At 55.7% G+C, this 15533-nt stretch overlaps 1 protein-coding gene across 6 annotated transcripts in view; it reads right to left on the bottom strand.

The window, feature by feature from the left end:
• Positions 1-15533, bottom strand: part of MYRF (myelin regulatory factor) — a 43702-nt gene that overhangs the window by 25707 nt on the left and 2462 nt on the right. For 2 of the 6 annotated variants that reach the window (XM_027699232.1, XM_027699239.1), the window contains exons 1-3: positions 12501-12682; positions 1699-1786; positions 548-868 (exon numbers count right to left, since the gene is read on the bottom strand). In XM_027699232.1, coding sequence (XP_027555033.1) covers positions 548-868; positions 1699-1786; positions 12501-12552 — 461 coding nt within the window. In that variant the 5' untranslated portion in view covers positions 12553-12682. Of the gene's footprint in view, positions 1-547; positions 869-1698; positions 1787-12500; positions 12683-13214; positions 13249-15533 lie in introns of those variants that run through there. The other 4 variants (XM_027699213.1, XM_027699222.1, XM_027699255.1 and 1 more) reach the window with 3 other exon arrangements.

Here is a 15533-nt window from a genome sequence, read left to right as displayed (position 1 = left end):
CCATCCAGTTGAATCCACCAGCAATCCTGAAACCTGCCCATCCTCTTCCTCTTCTCCAGGTCTGCATCCCAAGCTTGTCCAAAGACATCCAGCTCAGATCCATCTTTTGCATCTCTGGAATGGAGCATCTCCCACGTCAGGCCACCAGGAGAACGTGTCCCTGCCCAGTGTGGTGAGTTTATCCACTGGGATAGTCATGGGAATATCCTGGAGGTTCCTTTTCATCCCAGAGACCGAATTTTGTCTTGTTCAAGTTCACTCTGATCCTCTTCCTCCTTAAAAAATCCTACAGTGTTCTCCCACTTCCCACCTGGAGATGCCCACCACAGGTATCCCAGTCTCCCAGAGCTCTACGACAACACAGGGGATACTCCCAAAAATCTTTTGGGAAGCTCCAGGTCTTCCATTTATCCCAAACCACCTTTCCACAAGGCAAGAACTCGGCACGGAGCGACGCTGACACCAGACACAGCCCCGCGGGCCCCTCCGGGTGCCACCGGCCCGAAGCAGCAGCAATCCCACATCCCGGCACGCCATTCCCGCTTACCCAGGTGCGTAGGGAGCCTTGGGCTCCGTTTTGATGGGAGGGCCCCCACTGCTCAGGCAGTGCCCGCCCAGGAAGCCCTTGGGCACCACCAGCCCGTTGTTGTTGTTGCAGTTGAGGTGAGCTCCGTAGCCGGATCCGCAGGGATTGGCCAGCAGAGCACCATGCCGGATCGGGAGCTGGCTGCTGCCAGGGGGAAGGTGGAGGGGAGCGCTGGAGGAGGGATTGGGAGTGCTGGTGATGGAGCTGGAGGGAGTGATGCTGGCGGAGCTGGAGGGCTGGGAGTGCGCGTAGCCGGATGGAGCGGGAATGTCAGGGAAGCAGCTGAGGGAGAGAATGGGAAAACCTCAGCCAACGACATTTCATGTCCATCCCTCCCCTCCCAAAATGTGGGATCAGAGTCATTCAGGAGCTCTGGGATACCTGGGAAACAGCCAAACAATCGGCACTGTGGTGGCACCAGGATCGAACAGGGGCGGGTCAGTGGGACTGAAGGAAGAGGCCAAAATCCACCTGGGAAGCTTTAAAATTCCCAGGACACCAGCACAAAGGAATGTGAAGCCAGTGGGATCTGCCCACCATGCTCCAGCTTTCAGGGAAGCTGTGCCAAAAATCCCACACCCACCCTGGTCACAGGTGCTCTCCAGGTCTGCTCCCCTCTCTTCCCCAGAGCTGGGATACACAGGGAGACCCTTCCCTTCTCCATGCTCATGTTGTGCCGGGGTTTCAATCGGAGCTCCCAGGGCCTGTTTTCCCAATTTTAAGGAAAAGTCTTAATGGTTCCCTCAGGAGATGAAAGAGTGGGAACAACAGAGACTGGGAAAACTCAAAGATAAAAAACCAGGAAGAGACAGGAAGAAGAGCTGGGAATGGCAATGGAGCAAAGAGCATTCCAGGAGGACTTTGGGGTGGGGCTGCACAGTGATTCCTACATGATTCCTCAAATTTCTGGGCTGGAAATTGCTCCACAGGTTTCCCAGAGAAGCTGTGGATGCGCCAGCCCTGGCAGTCGGACGGGGCTTGGACCTGGGCTAGCGGGAGGTGTCCCTGAGCTTTGAGGTCCTTGCCTGCCCAAACCATTCCAGGATTTACGGCCTCTCCATAGAAAACCCCAGGGAACACCATTCCCGCTGGGGAGCAAGGGAAGCACTTACATCTCCGGAGAGTCCTCCTTGCTGATGTATTCCTCCAGGATGCTGGTGTCGATGTTGGATGGTTCCAGAGCTCCATTAATGTCGTGGCCTGCCAGGGAAGAGGAGGTGGAAGAATGAGCTGGAGAGGGACGTGGAAAGGCTTTGGAAACACCACCAGACCTTTGCAGAGCCAAGGAACTGATCTGAGAATCATGGAATCATGGAATGGGGTGGGTGGGAAGGAGCTGAAAGCCTGGTTCCACCGCCCTGCCACGGGCAGGGATGATCCGGATCAGCAGATCCTTGAGGGCTATCTGTCCACACCCATCCCAGGGTAAAACCCCATCCCAGGAGATGGGATGCGTGGGACAAGCCAGGCTGGTGACACAGACACATGGTGGGACTCCACGAGCCTCGTGGATCCCTTCCTGCTCGGGACACCCTCTGATTCCCTGGGGACTTGGCCTCAGCTCTGCAGAACATGCTGGAATTCCTCTGCCACAGCTCTGGAGCAGCTCCTGACCTTCCTCTCGCTCCTCCCCTCCTCCAGGGGTGGATTTCCCTCTCCTTTCTCTGGAGGGCTCCTGCTCCCCTCCCTGCCCTGTTCCGAGGAAGCTGGGCAGGGTTTTGTTGACAGCAAGCCCTTCCTTTATCTGTCTCTTCCGAGTGGGAGTCTGCAGCCCACCGGGGACGGAGCCAGCCCACGGTGCCAAAGGCACTGCCAAGGAACCGGGAAAGAAGGTCCAGCTCCCCCCAGCTCCAATAAGGAAGTCAGTGAAAGACCATCCTGGAAGACCCCACGTGAAAGCCCCACGTCCAGCCCTGTCCCAAAAGACCCCCTGGCTCCAGGGAAAGGTCACGGGCTGATCCCAAACCTCCATCCCACCCCCATCCAATTGCAGCTCTCCCTCTGCAAATCCCTTTCATACCAAGACAAGCAAATCGGCAGGAATAAATCCAGCTAGGAATTCTGCCAAGCGGACAGGGTGGGGAGAGGGATCTCTGCCTTACAAACCTTGGCTAAAGGGGAAAAAAAACCTGGATAACCGCTGTTTTTCAGGACACCTCCATGGCAGAGACTGGGAATTTGGGGGACAGGGTGGAGATGCTCTTCCATGTGAACAAGGGGATCCATCTGGAGCAGGGAATGTGATGCTGCTTCCAGGTGGGCATTGAGGTGAGGATGGAGCAGGCAGAGCCTCTGGGATTCCCAGCTATGCCAGCACCTCCAACATGGAATTGCAGACCCCAGGTGTGTCCCTCCTCTCCTGAAGTTTCTGGGATGTGGAAATACCACCCTGCTGTCCTTGGAGTTATGGGAGCTCAGCAGCAACCATCCCTGTGTCCCCCACTCATCCCAGAGGATCTGCCATGCCCTGCTCCCGACACCTCACCAGAATGGATCTACCTCTTCAAGCTCCCACTGGGATCCCATAACATTCCCAAAACCCTCCTGCCAGGGATGAGCACTTCAGCAGGGTGGGAACCAGGACTTGTCCAGAAAGAGTGGGAAGCCCTCCATAGACAGCGGGATACTGGGCTTCCCAATTTTCTGAAGGTGGGGAGGCACTGGAATGGGTTTCCCAGAGAAGCTGTGGCTGCCCCATCCCTGGAGGTGTTCCAGGCCAGGTTGGAGGGGGCTTGGAGCAACCTGAGCTAGTGGAAGGTGTCCCCACTCATGGAATGATAGCTTTAAGGTCCCTTCCAAGTGAAACCATTCCAGGATTCCTTCGCTTCCTTAAAGTCACCTTGAGGAGCCTCGAGGAGGGTGAGATAAGCCCGGTGACGTGAGAGGTGTGTCAGGGGTGGAGCTGGGACGTGGCTTCCCACCAAAAACCAAGGACCTTCCTCTGCTTGGGAATGCTGGGATTTACACCAAAAAACTGGGATATGGAGCGTGTGTCGCTGGCAAAGCTGCCCAAGGAATGTCCCAGCAGCTGGAGCCTCCACATAGCCGAGCTCTTACCAAAAGCCAGCTTAGGTGATTAATTCAAATACTTCTCCGTGGAGTCACGAGCTCCCAACGACATTCCCTCCCCCTCCCAAGTGGGGATTAGGAGGAAGCCACCGAGGAGGGAAGCTCAGTGCTCAGCACAGGACAGGCTCCCGCTCTTATCCCGCGTGGAGGAGCCCAGGGACGCTCTGAGCTCGTCCATCCCAAACCTGTTCCCGGCACTGTCACCCCACTCCCCCACCACGTCACCTCTCCCACCGCTCTGCTTTCCAAACCTTTCCTTGGAAAAGAGCCGAGGTGATCCCAAAAAAAGCCTGAAGAACAAGAAGTTAAACCCCGAGCACCCTCCTCGTGAGCGGGTGAGGCCCCCGGACGTGTGAGAATGTCAGGAATCCCAATGTTTGGACTGGTTTTCTCTGCCTTCCCCAAACCTCCAAACGCGCTCCACATCCCAACAGAGGTGCTTCCCGCTCCTCCCTGTCCCTGCTGCCACCGCCTTGTCCCTCCTGGGGACGTCCAGCTCCATAACTGGCTCCTTGGCCCATTTTTAGGTGTTCCTAGAGGTGAGCACAGGGCTTGGAAAGAGTTAACAGAGCCTGCGCTCCATGAATCCTCATATTTACAGCTCCGAGAGGTTTAACCCAGAATTTTCCTGGAGTGATAGGCCGAGAAGTTTATGGAATTTCTATTTATAACAGTTCCTCCCCCCCCTCCCCAGTCCTTGCTCTGTTGCCTGTCTTCAAATCACCCCTAATCCTGCCTGGGTCACCTGGGGGTGGGAGGGAGGGAGGGAGCTGGAGCACTTCATGCCGGGATCCGCTAACACGATCCAGATGTGGGAACCTGGAGATGACGCCGAGGTCAATGGCTCCAGAGGGGCTGGGGAACATCAAGGATGGGGGGACACTGGTGAGGAGGAGGAGGAGGAGAGGCTGTGCCAAGCCCAGAGTGGAGCCACGTACCAGAAGGGTGGGGTTTACCCCTGGATTTCAGGGGAAACTGAGGCACAGGACACTGTGGGAAGCAATAAAATATCCAGCGAGTGCAGGTTGGAACAGGAGACCCCAGGAGCTGGTTCCATGGAGCATTCCCTCTCCAGAGTACAGCAGGATAGGTGGATGAGCGGAACACACCAGAAGGCCCACTGGGAATTCCCTGGGATGGCACAGCAGTGCCAGTGCCGCATCCCTGTGTCTCGGCACGAGGGGTTGGTTGTGCAACCTCGGCCCGGGCTGCCGCATCGGCACATTCCCGGGGCCCCCACACCCCCTTCTGCTCCTTCCCATGTTTATCCTTCGGCCCGGGGGGATTGGCTGCCGGCCTGGATGCGAGCAGGAGGAATCCGGGCCACGGCGACCTATCCAAACACCGCCTAAGCCCGGGGAGCCGCGGGGCCAGCGCTCCGCTTCGGAGCTTCTTCCCTACCCACGGGAGCCGCCTGGCTCTGCCAGGGCTGGAGAGCGGCCACTCCAGCTGGGAACAGCATCCCTCCCGCGAGGGAGCTGGCGGGATGCAGGGACACGCCGCTCCAGCTGGGAACAGCATCCCTCCCGCGAGAGAGCTGGCAGGAGGCAGGGACACGCCGCTTGCAGAAGAGACAGTGGGACCACGTCCCGGCTGCCCCACGTTCCCAAGCCTGGGCTGCCCGCAGGGGTGGAACACCCCAACCCCCCAGCCCCTGCCTCCCGCTGGATGCCAGCCTGGAATTCCTCCTTAATTAATGCTCTTTATTACCTGACTGGAACGATAACCAGTCCCCGAATGGGATCCTGTAACCGGAGCGGGACACGGAGCCGGCGGCTCCCCCAGAGACCACCCTGGAGCGAAGTCCCGGCTGTCCCAGGCACTTCCAGGGGCTCCCAGGCCCCTTCTCTGAATCACAGCCCCTCCTCACCCCACTATTGGCATCCTCTGTCCCACCCAGGAATGTCTGTTGGGATCTGCAAGGGCTGGAGCAGGGAAAACTATGTGGGATCTTCCAGGATCGTCACTTGATCTTTTTCCTAAATACCATCCATTGGATTAGGACACCCTTCCTTACACATCCCAACACAGCCTGTGCCCTTCCCATCACAAAAGGTTCAGCCACCACCTGTGTCCCATCCTGGGGACATTCCCTTGCCAGCACATTCCCAAGGACAGCCCTGCCCTTCCAAAGCAACGGGGCAGCTCATCCATCCCCGTTCACACCGGAGCAGAAATCCCGAAGTTCAAATTCCCCACCAAAAACACAGGCAAGGATGAGCTCTGGAAGCTTGGTGAGCTCCCAGCCAACATCCCTGCTCCCAGCTCTAATCCCACTGCAGTCCTAGAGAAACTATCCTGTGCCAGGCAGGGCAGGATGCAGGGATAGGGATACAGGACAGGTGGGATTTGAGCCAACCCCCCAGATTTAGGGAGTAAAGAGCATTACAGGGTGTCCAGGAAGACCCTGGAGCAACAACCTGGATAACAGAGGCAAAACACTCGGAATAATGAACCATCCTGGTGGGAGGAACAACCAAACCAGACCTGCCCATGGCCCTGGATGATCCTTTCCGACCCAAACCATTCCAGGATTCCACAATTCCCAGCCTGCAGCCCAGTGTCCAGAGGCAGCACCATCCACAGCATCTCCCCATTCCATGGAAAGCTCCCTCTGCTCTCACAGGGTCCTGCAGTTCCTCAGCTTACATCCACAGGTTATATCTGACAAAAGCACCTTTGGATAACCTGGGAAAAACACCAAACTCAGAGAGAAGGAGATCATTCCCTCTCTCCATCCCCATCTCCCAAGAGGCCAAGGAGTGTGGGAGACACATCCCAGGGCAGGAGAGGCCTGAGGAGCCAGGGGAAATTATCCTGCTGTGCCACGGAAACGTTTCTCAGGAAGCTGTGTGGGAAAAGGAGGCAGCTCCATCCTAGTTCCCAAACTTCCCTGAGTGCTAAAAGCACCTCCAACCCTCCTGGAATTTCCCCATCTCCCACATCCCCGTTATCCCTCCTGAATCCTTCTCCTCCCAGCTCCCCACCCGTGTCCCGGCCTTTCCCCCGCCCTTGCCAGCTGTGAACCTTGGCATGGCTGGAGCCATTGTCCCTGGGGAGTGGGGAGGAGGGGAAGGTGTGAGGGGGACACAGAGCCCGTTTGTCCGTGTCCCCGCGGCCGTCAATGCCGCGCTTGTCCATTCATGCCCTGGGCCGGCCGGAACAGCGGCTCCATTTGGGAGGCTCCAAGGTGCCTGCCCAGGGGGGCACATTGCCCCGTTTGTTTGGAGACAACGCCTTTCTCTCCCTCTCCGAGATGAGGGTGTGGGAGGGGGGACAACGGCACCGGAGAAGGACACTTGGGGTGGCCTCTCCCGCCGCACGAGGCCGGCTCCTCATCCTCGGGATGAGGGACGGGGAAAGGAGGGATACGGAGGATGGGGAAAGGCTTTTTAGGATCCCTCCTGCTGAGGGGGCTCAACTGACTTCGTTGGACCTGCATTTGGGGGGATAGGGATGACCTTTTCCCACAGGATAACACGGCACGGATGAGCTGCCGGTCACCGGTGTGGTGGTGAAGGTCCATATCCGCATCTCCATAAACCTCCCTCGGCAGGAATTATTCCCAGAGCAGATAAAGAATTAATAGTATTAATAATATTAATTATCAGCTACGTACCAGCACAAAGGAGAGAGTTGGTCCAGCTCCCAGAGCTTTTCCACGCTCAGCAGAGATGGAATAAAGACTCGGGAAAGCACAAGGGCAAGGACAAAGCTGATGGCAGAGGCCTGAGCCATGGTCCTGCTGCTCTGCTGCTTCCAAGGAAAAGCCCAGGGACACAGTCCCTGGACACAGACCTTGCTGCTGGAACTGAGGCTCTGGAAAGGCTCTCAGGGAATTCAGAGATCCAGGAGCCACTCCACAGACCACTTTGAGCCCAATTCCGAGACACACCCAGGGAACTCAGGATAACTCGGGATTTGGAGCGGTGCTGCCTCTCCTGGAAACCCCCCTCCGGGACAAAACAATCCTTAGGGAGATTAATAACCAAACAGCCCTGGGATACAGGCCCAGAGGCAGCCAAGCATCACCAGGAACGCCATGTCCAGAGCAGGCACCTCATCCCTCCCTTGCAGCTGGGAGGCTCCAAGGCCTGTCCAGGCTGGACACACTCTAGAAGAGACCGGGAGCAAAAAGCAGAGTGGTTTATCAAGGTGGGACTTTTTCCAGGGCTTGGGAAGGGCCATCCCTACTTTTGTGTTACCAACACGGATCTTTCCCAAGCAGGAGCATCAGGTTTTCCCACCCAGCTGGAACGTTTGCTTTGGAATTGTCTCCCAGGAAACTCACAAAGGGCATCAAAAGCTTCCTCATCCACATGGCACAAAGTTCCCAAAGCCACTTTTCCCAGGTTCTAAGGGCAGGACAGCAGGACCCAGGGAAGTGGCACAGGGATACAGGCCTGTCATTCCTAACTCCATGATGCCACGGCAGGGGGGCTGGAACTGCATGGTTTTTAAGGTCCCTTCCAACCCAAACCAGGATTTCCTTTCCTAAGGAGGGAACTCAACACATCATCAATGTCTCTCTCGCCAGCTCTGCATCCATGAGCTGATGTGTCTTGCTTGGGAATTCTTCCCTCCTTGTGCTCCCAAGACTGGGATTGACTGAAGGACACAGTGTCCACAATTCCTGGTTTCATCCATCTTAAGACAATACCAACATTTTATCCCAAATCCCACAGACCACGGAATTTTCCTTGGGGCGTTCCCAGCAATCCCTGAGTTTCCCCGTGAAATCCCCGAGTTTCTCATTGTAGGACACATCCTTCAAAGAGGTGAAACTCAAATTCACTTCCCGAGGAAGGGGTCACACAATCCCATTCCCACCCTTTAATCCCTTGTCCTAGTCCCTGAAAAGGTTTTCCCTGTGAGGGTGGTGAGGCACAGGATAGTTGTGGATTCCCCATCCCTGGAAGTCTTCCAGGCCAGGCTGGACAAGGGCTTGGAGCAACCTGGGATAGTGGAAGGTGTCAGGGTTGGAACTGGATGGGCTTTAAGGTCCCTTCCAAGCCAAACCATTCTGGGATTCTACACAATTAAAATCACTATTTAAACCTCCAAATTCCCAAGGGATCACTGCCACGCCAGCTATTCCCACATCCAATTCCACATGGAGCTGAGGTTCCTTTTTTACAGAAACCCCCTTGTTTGCATTTTCTGACTAATTCTGAGCCGTCTTGGAACATACTTCCTGCACCAGGGATTTAGCAAACAATTCCCAGACAATACAACCCAGATACCAAACGCGCTCCTTGGATCCCGGCCATGCCGAGCGCTCCCTGGGTGTTCCTGGGCTCCCTGTGCTGCCTGCAGAGCTCCAGATCCCGAGGGAAGGCGCCTGAAGGACATGGCAAGGGGAGGAGAGGACGGGGAGTTTGCCTGGGGAGGTGGGATGGAGCAGGAATGAGGCATCTCCAAGTGAAACACCAGGAGTCAAACAAGGGGGAGATGGGATTGAGTGCAAGGTGCCCATGGAATGATGGCTTTAAGTTCCCTTCCAATCCAAACCACTCCAGGATTCCATGTGCTGCTTGAGATGGGATATTGGGAAGAAACTATTCCCTGTGAGGGGGTGAGGCCCTGGAATGGATTTCCCAGGGAAGCTGTGGCTGTCCCATCCCTGGAAGTGTCTAAGGGCAGGTTGGAGCAACCTGGACTAGAGGAATGTGTCCCTGCTCAATGGCACAAGGATTTTCCCAGACAAGACCTGCCAGGAAAGGCACCTGTGCCAAAAACATTCCAGGGGGACCTTCTCCCTCTGCACAAATCCCTGCAGGAGGGGGGAGCCAGGTGGGGATTGGGCTCTACTCCCAGGAACAAGGGACAGGACAAGGGGAAATGGCCTCAAGTTGTGCCAGGAGAACTTCAGGATGGATTTCCAGGAAAATTCCTTCATGGAAAGGTTGTCAAGCACTGGAACAGGCTCCATTGGTGGAGTCCCCATTCCTGGAGGAATTTAAAAGCTGGGTGGATGTAGCACTTGGGGACATGACTTGGGGTGGCCTTGATGATCCTGGAGGATTTTCCACCTTAAACGGTTGGCAATCCCATATAAATTTGTCTCAGGGATCATCCCTGAGCTGTTGCATCTTCCTGGATGGACCAGAACCACACTACCTGTGTTTAAGAGCCAAGGAGCGGGAAAGATCCCTACCTTGACATTCCACAAGCCCTTCCCATTGGACCAGATTGAATTTGCCCAGTTCCTCTTCCCAGGAACAGCAGCACAACTTCCAGCACCCAAATTCCTCATTCTGGGCTGTGGAACCTGTCCCAGATCTGCAGGGCTGTTCCCGGTGCCCCTTTGGTCCCTCTATGCCTTGGGATGAGGTTTGGAATGGCATTTGTCACCCTTCTCTCTTCAGAGAACTCCAGGATGATTCGGGTGGGAAGGGACCCTAAGGATCATCCCATTCCCACCCCCTGCTGTGGGCAGGGACACCTTCCACTAGTCCAGGTTGCTCCAATCCCCATCCAACCTGGACTTCACATCCACCTCTCCATCCCAACACCCCTTCCTGCAAGCTGCATTAAGACAGGAGGGAGGAGACACGGACAGGACTCTCCTTCCTTCCCAAAACTCCCCAGATTTTGGGACCTCACCAGGGAAAAGGCCTTTTCTATCCACAAGAGGAGCATTGATTGTATTATCAGCACACGGTTTGATGGCCCGTTTAACGGTCCCTGTTCCAAGTTTTCCTTTACTTAAGCAGGTGTTTCATTCCCAATAAAATCCAGGCACCCTTTTTAATGCTCCTAGGAATCAATGTCCATAAACCACCACTTGGAACAACATGGGAGATAAGCCAAAATCCAGCAGGTTGATAAGTTGTTTGCTTTCCTATTTATGTGGATCCCGAGCAGCAATCGGAACTCGGGATTAAAAGCCATAAATGATCCGGATGCCCCATCCCTGAAGTGTCCAAGGCCAGGCTGGACAGGGCTTGGAGCAACCTGGGCTAGTGGAAAGTGTCCCTGCCCATGGATATGGTTGATCTTCACTGATCCCTTCCATCCCAAACCATTCCATGATTCTATGACTTAGACCTCCAGTTCTTTTGGAATCACCAGCTGAGTCTTCCACAAACCCCATCCCATATCCATCCCCGTCTCCTCCCCACCAAACTACTGTTTTCCTCTCCTTGGATGAGGAAACCACACCAATTTGCCACTCCAAGATAACACACGGCAAAACAGGGGTGACACCAAAGACTCCAGGGAAAAACCATGGAAAAGAAAACCACCTCCAGCAAAAATTCCTTTAAAAACCGTTTTTCTAAAACCCAGGCTGGATCCCAGCACACCAAGGCTGCTTAAAACTCCGGCTTTGGCCCTTCCACCCCAAAACCCGGCAAAATCCGCAAGTGCTCGCTCTCATCCCACAGCAATTCCAGCCTCTCCGTTCGCAGCCAGGCCCGGCCTCTCTTCCCACGTTTCACTCTCCCTGTTTTTGAGTGACTCCATCAAAACAGCCAAAGTCCAGTGAGATAAGGGGTGGACCCTGAGGGTCATGTTACATTTTCCCTCGGGAAGGAAGCCTTTCATTCCAACATGCCTTGAACACACTCCAGGTGCCGCTGGAAGCCGGCAGGAAGTGCGGGATCCTGGGCTGGACGCACCATCCATTGCCACCGGATCTGGGAGATGCCCATGGCAGGGGGTTGGAACTGGACAGTCTCTAAGGTCCCTTCCAACCCAAAGAAATCCATGATTCCCTGTCTGTCCTTGCTGTGCAGGGAAAATGGTGCCAGCAGGAGAAGGAAGGTCTGGAGGATAAGCAAGGGCATGGATATCATGGAATTAAAGGGCCAAGTGTGGTGTCCAATCGTAGAATCCTGGAATAGTTTGGGTTGGAAGGGACCCTAAAGCTCATCCAGTTCCAAGGGCGGGGTTCGGGTAGTCCAGGTTGCTCCAAGTCCCGTCCAAGTTGGCCAGGAACAATTCCAGGGATCAATCCACCCTCTACTAAGAGTGCCCCTTTTCCCTAAGCAGGACCCTCCCTCGGGCTCTCACTCCCTGTCTCATCCTTCCCTGTCCATCCCTAGTCCCAGAATCCACCAGGAAAGCCCCATGGACAGGGTTCTCTCTCCCAAATGATGCCAGTGCACGGGATGAGAACCTGGGAAACACCAGCTCGGGCCCAAAATCCAGGAGGCTGTTCCTGGTTGTGTCTCCAGCTGCTCCCTGTCCTCTGGCACTGTACAGGCTGGTTAATGATTCCTCAGGCACACTCGGTGTCCCGGGATTCTTATCAAAGAGAGCAAAGTCCAATCAGCACCACGAGTGGGAAGAGTGACGGGGGTTACCCGGCAAAGCCGGGCCAGAGCAATGCCATCCCCGGGCAGGGAAACCCTCAGGAAGGATGTCCAGCCATGGGCTGGGAAGCATGGATGGCCCGGAACAGCTCCCAGCTCCAGATGGTGGAATTCCATAATGGTTTGCGATGGAAGGGACCTTAAAGCTCATCCAGTTCCACCAGGGAACCCTCCACCAGCCCAGGTTGCTCCAGCCTGGCCTTGGACACTTCCAGGAACGGAGCAGCCACAGCTTCCCCGGGAAACCTGTGCCAGCACCTCCACTACCAGACCACTCCGGCCTTTTCCCACCAGGAGGAATCCATGAGGCCCCCAGCCAGGAAAAAGCAGAGCAGGATTCCATCTCTCCTTCCAAATAACCATGTCCAGGAGCCATTGCATTCCAGGTTTCTGGCAGCTGGGATGACTCTGGCCCTGGAAAAGCCCTCACTGATAAGAGTGAGGGAGCGGAGGGAATTCCTGCCTGTCCTCCCAGTGTCTTCCTTGACCGGCATCCCTTTCCCATATCCCTGCACCCCTATCCTTACACAACCCCATCCCAGGACCGGATCTCCGAGTTCCCAACACGGCCTTTTCCATCAGCCTGGTCACACCTCCAGCACAACTCCCTCTAATCCACCTCTTCCTGAACCTTCTCCCGCTCTGTGTCCAGGCATCGCTCCCGGGACACCAACCAGGAGCAGGTTTATCCAGGACACGGGCAAAGTACCTCCTCATGGAGGAGCTGACGTCGCTCCTCCCGAATCCCAACCCACCCTTATCTTTAGGGATCCACCCTGCCATGAACGCTGGCCTTGCTCCATCCGGATGCCTCCTGCCCAGGATAAAGGAGTTCTGGGGCCCAGAATAAAGGAGTTTTAGGGAAACTGGAAGGGGAAGCACCAGCACAACCATCACTGGCTCTCCATCAGCCTTTCCCTGCGGAGCAGACGAGGATGAGTCCTTTGTCCGATGGCTCTGGGAATCTCCTGCTGGGATGGATGTGGCAGCTTCCCCACAATGCCCAGGAACGCCACCTGGTTCTGGTGATGAGCTCAAGGGAATGTTCGAGGCTCTTCCCTGCTCTGCTCAAGCCTCAGGATGGAGCTGGAATCACCAGCATCCTCATGTCACCTGCCAGGTGGGCAGGGAAGCTCAGAATAGCAGGAAAAGAGAGGAGAACCGGGGAACAATCCCATTGGGAAGAGAGATGGAGAGGCTGAGGGAAAAGCATGGAAAGGCCGGGAATTCTGTGCCGTTACCTGCTCGGATCCAGCGCATCCTGAGCATGGTGAGAGCGGCTCAAGCTCCGGCCGTATCCCCACTCTCCTGCTCCGGCATCATTCCCTGAACTCGGCTCCCCCAGCTCCCGGCGCTGCTGCTGCTGCCTGCTGGTTTTTCTATTCCCTCCAGGAAGAGTGGGAGGGCCGGGAGGCTCCGTGTTGGGATTTGGGGATTACCCGGAGGGAGGGTCATGTGTTTGTGCTGTACCAGGTTCCCCGGGCCCATTCCAGCACGGGCTGACTCCCGGCTCCCAAAGAACTCCAGGCAAAGCCTCTTACCCTTCCCAGGCCCCGCAGTGACTGTCACCTGCGCTCCCCACCCGCTCCTCCCACACCCCCCCGGCAGGGATCACCGCGGGATTTGGGGGGAAGGGACAGGCAGCCACTGGGAAGAGCAGGCAGGAAGCCCCCAAAGGCCAGGTTTCTTAAGGAATTCCAAGGAAAGTCAGGCTCTCATCTGCTGCAGTTCCACTTCTATGTCAAGCCCAAGAAGCCAAAAACATGGGACACCCGGATAACCCCACACCCTCTGCTCCAGATCCCATCTTGTCCTGCCCTTTCTGCTCCCAGGTTTCCATTTCCCTGCACCCTGAAGCATCAGGAAGACTCCGGAGCAGCCCCTGAATTCTCCAGGAAGCTCATGGCTTTACACCAGTAGGAGTTTGATCAGTGAATTCCTTCTCTGCTCATTCCCACCATGCCCGAATCCTCCCTCACAGGTGCAATCCCAGGTGTCCTGGGATCACCTCACTCCCTCGGCTCCATCATTTTGTGCTCCTTCACCCAAGGAAAACAGGGAAAGGGTCCAGACCTCTTCCTACAGGGAAACATTCCCTACTCACGGACACAAATTCATAATAAAAATCACCAAGAGAGGAATCAACACCAGGAATATGGGAACAGGTTGTCCAGAGATGTTCTGGATGACAGAGGGTGGGTTTAGGTGGGATATTGGGAAGGAACTCTTCCCTGTGAGAGCAGTGAGGCCTTGGAATGGATTTCCCAGAGAAGCTGTGGCTGCCCCATCCCTGTAAGTGTCCAAGGCCACATTGGATGGGGCTTAGAACAACCTGGGATAGTGGAAGGGGCTTGGAAGTGGATGATCCTTAAGGTCCCTCCCAACCCAAAGCATTCCAGGATTCCATGAACACACACCCCCACACATTCCCATGGGCAAAACTATCCGCTCCTGGTCACTCCCAGCTTGGAGATCACTGCGCACCCACAGGGCTCGGCAACCCCTGCATGGACACAGCCAACATTCCCAGTGCTCCAGGAAAACCCACAGAGCCACTTTATCCCACAGCACATGGATAACCCCCATGGAAATTTCACCAGCTCTTGTCATTCCCGAGCTCCACCTCAACCCCAAATCCACGGAACTCCTGGCGCTTGCCCTCTTTTCTCCGCTCCTCTCCCTAATTCCCGCTTCCCAGCCCCCCTCGGGCCCTGCTCGGCACATCTTTCCCGACGTGCATTCCTGGCCGACTCTTATCTCATAAATTAGCCAGGAGAGGGATCCCAAATAGCTGAGCCGTGGCGTCAGCGCTTCCCTGTGGGCGGGAGGCAGGGAAAGGTTGGGAGCAGGATGCCAGCCAAGGGTCAGGAGCTCGCAACTCCCTCCTCTGCCTTTGAAACCCAAGACAAACGCTCTGTAAACACTCCCAAAACCATGGAAAACTCATTTCCCTCCGCTGCCAGCCCCCCCCCCCAGCATCCCACGCTCGCTGCATCCAAGGGTTTTGTCCAGCTCTCCCTCGGGATGGTCCCGGGAGCCACCGAACACGGACCAGCTGTGCTCGCACAAACCATGGAATTCAGAAGGATTCCCGAGTGGGAAAAGATGATCCTCGAGGATCATCAGAACCCAACTCCTGGCACTGCACAGGACAATCCCAAAACTTCCATGGGCCTGAGAGCACCAGGACAACAAGGATCTTCCCATCACGGAAGAAGCGGAGCTGGAGGACTCAATAGGACCAGCCAGGATTCCCAGCATCCCAGCATCTTCATCCCAGGACAGCGAGAAGTTATTCCCGATCCACCTCTTCCTTCAGAGACTTTTCCCTAATCCCTTCCCAAACATCAGAGCAAACCCTGGGATGTTTCCCATCGTTTTTCTGCTTCTCCATCCTCATAGGCCTCAGATCCCACCCTCAAAGTGTGGACAACCACATTCCATGGAAATAGGGCTATTTTGGGAAACGAGGGTAGCCAGGGAAACAAGGAAATCAAAAACCAAGGGCATTCAGGAAAACAAGGATATCTGGGAAAACAAGGATATCTGGGAAAACAAGG

The sequence above is a fragment of the Neopelma chrysocephalum genome, unplaced genomic scaffold (assembly GCF_003984885.1).
Source record: "Neopelma chrysocephalum unplaced genomic scaffold, ASM398488v2 Primary Assembly neopelma1_24, whole genome shotgun sequence".
In the NCBI taxonomy this organism is placed as follows: Eukaryota; Metazoa; Chordata; class Aves; order Passeriformes; family Pipridae; genus Neopelma; species Neopelma chrysocephalum.
Note: the sequence above shows the minus strand (reverse complement) of the source record. Positions and strands in the feature narration are given on the sequence as shown.